This window comes from Mandrillus leucophaeus, unplaced genomic scaffold (assembly GCF_000951045.1).
Source record: "Mandrillus leucophaeus isolate KB7577 unplaced genomic scaffold, Mleu.le_1.0 Scaffold522, whole genome shotgun sequence".
Taxonomy (NCBI): domain Eukaryota; kingdom Metazoa; phylum Chordata; class Mammalia; order Primates; family Cercopithecidae; genus Mandrillus; species Mandrillus leucophaeus.
This window is the reverse complement of record NW_012105609.1, coordinates 1,049,363-1,051,087: the sequence shown is the minus strand read 5'-3', so window position 1 is coordinate 1,051,087 and position 1,725 is coordinate 1,049,363. Positions and strand designations below refer to the sequence as shown.

Below are 1,725 nucleotides of genomic sequence, written 5' to 3'. Positions count from 1 at the left end.
GCCGGGATAGAAGGGGTAGGCAGTGCTAGGAGTGCAGGGCTGAGACCCCGCCCTCCCGACCCCAAGCCAGCATAGGAAAGTAGAGGAAGACTGTGCATTCCGGCAGATCTCTGGTCTCCACTGGAGGAGCTCTTGGGACCTGCACGAAATGGAAAGCTTTGCGCTGCCGCTGGGAAACCAGTGTTTGTAAGGAGGAAGATTGAGTCCCCTGTGGTGGCCCTCAGCCCCGCCCATTCCATCCAAGCAAAGGATCAGTTTCTGGGAGTCCCTGGCCCCAGCCAAGCAAGGCCGCAGCCAGGAGAAAGGAAGGAGCTTAGTACAAATATAAATACCTTTAATGAAAAGCCCTGCTGCGCTCTGCAGAGCCTGGACAACCACCGCCAGGGCAGGGCTGGAGGCACAGGCACTGCCACCTGACCTGATAGGCTAGGCCAGAGGCCCCAGGAGGTAGGTCAGAGCCAGAGCAGCCGCCAGCAGTGGGGGCGCAGGGGCCATGGGGAGTGCAAGTGCTGCAGCTGGCAGTGTCTCCTGGTTGGTTTTGGAGCCTGTACCGCGCTCCCGAACATGCACCGGGGCGCTGCACAGAGTGTGCAAGTTACTCGGATGGGGGGCCCGGCGAGCTTCTTGTTGTAGTGATTCCCACACTGCAGCTGCCTCCTCCGGACAGCCCAACAGGACCCGAGAGGCACAGGCATGGAAGTCATTCCAAGATCTGTTAAGGGAGTGAGATTAGGGGGATTAGGTGAGGCAAGGAGATTTTGGTTTGGGAAATAAAAGGTTCAGTCCCCAATGGTGGCACAGGTTAGGCCACTGCCTCGCACCCGCTGGTACCTGCAGATGGTCTCCAGCTCGCCTCCGCGGCCCATGCCGTCCCCCAAGCGGATGAGACACTCGGCGAAGCCCTGGTATATGGTGTCACAGCGGTTTGGGCCCGCTGCAGCTGCTGCCAGGCGAGGTACAAGGACTAGAAGTGGGGTGGGGGTGGGGGAATGGTAGATAGGATGAGTCAGGCCTGTCCCCCAGCCCCCAGGGGCTTGTTTACCTGGGAGCACTCTGGGGATGTGACTCAGCGGAAAAAGGGTGCCCTAGGGAACTAAAGGGCAAATCTGGGGATTACCTACCCAGGCCCCCTTCAAGGTAAGACCCAGACTGGGATTTGCACAGGGGGAGGGGATGTTGTGTCCCCCAAATCAGCTCTTCCTCTGAGCTTCTGGGGCCCCAGGTGGGATGAGGAGGGTTCACGTGAAGGAATCAGGATAGGGTGGAGGGGAGGGTGGTCCAGAGGCCCGGGACTAGAAACAGGTGCATCTCTCTGCGGTTTAGACAAGCTTTGCTTGGCCCTCCAAACTCTCTCTAAAGATAGGTATTTTTGGAGAGACAGGGCAGGATGCAGAGGTATTGGGATCCAGGCCAGACCCTCAGAGAGGACTTAGGGATCCTATGACCCATCTATAAGTCCTGCCATTGGCATGTCTCCCTTTATCATAAGAGGGGATGCAAATTGTGGAGTCCTTCTCCCATAACTAGGGCTATTTGTGCCTCTCACTTTCTGTCCTGAAGTCACCAGCACACCTTCCTGGAGCCCTTGCAACTCTTCTCCACCCTGGTGCCCAGTGTTCCCACACACCCTATGCCCAGTCTGGCCTGGCTGGGCGAGAAGGGGGTGTGGCCCGGGCCCCGGACGCCCGCACTCACCGAGGGGCAGCAACAGCAACGGCCTCAGGG

General features: G+C 58.8%; 1 protein-coding gene across 1 annotated transcript; it reads right to left on the bottom strand.

Annotated features, from left to right (window-relative positions):
- Positions 1 to 317: 317 nt before the first annotated feature.
- Positions 318 to 1,725, bottom strand: NRN1L (neuritin 1-like). The gene is made up of 3 exons (XM_011996724.1): positions 1,696 to 1,725; positions 832 to 964; positions 318 to 712 (listed from the first exon to the last, which is right to left on the bottom strand). Exons 2-3 carry the CDS (start codon positions 864 to 866, stop codon positions 427 to 429), a joined length of 321 nt encoding a protein of 106 aa, XP_011852114.1. The 5' UTR covers positions 867 to 964; positions 1,696 to 1,725; the 3' UTR covers positions 318 to 426.

Bases quoted from the DNA above. Each gene is read 5' to 3' on its own strand.
- NRN1L (XM_011996724.1), bottom strand. From the start codon at position 866: ATGGGCCGCGGAGGCGAGCTGGAGACCATCTGCAG. The intron at 713-831 runs GTACCAGCGGGT...CTCCCTTAACAG, and splicing joins GAGCTGGAGACCATCTGCAG to ATCTTGGAATGACTTCCATG.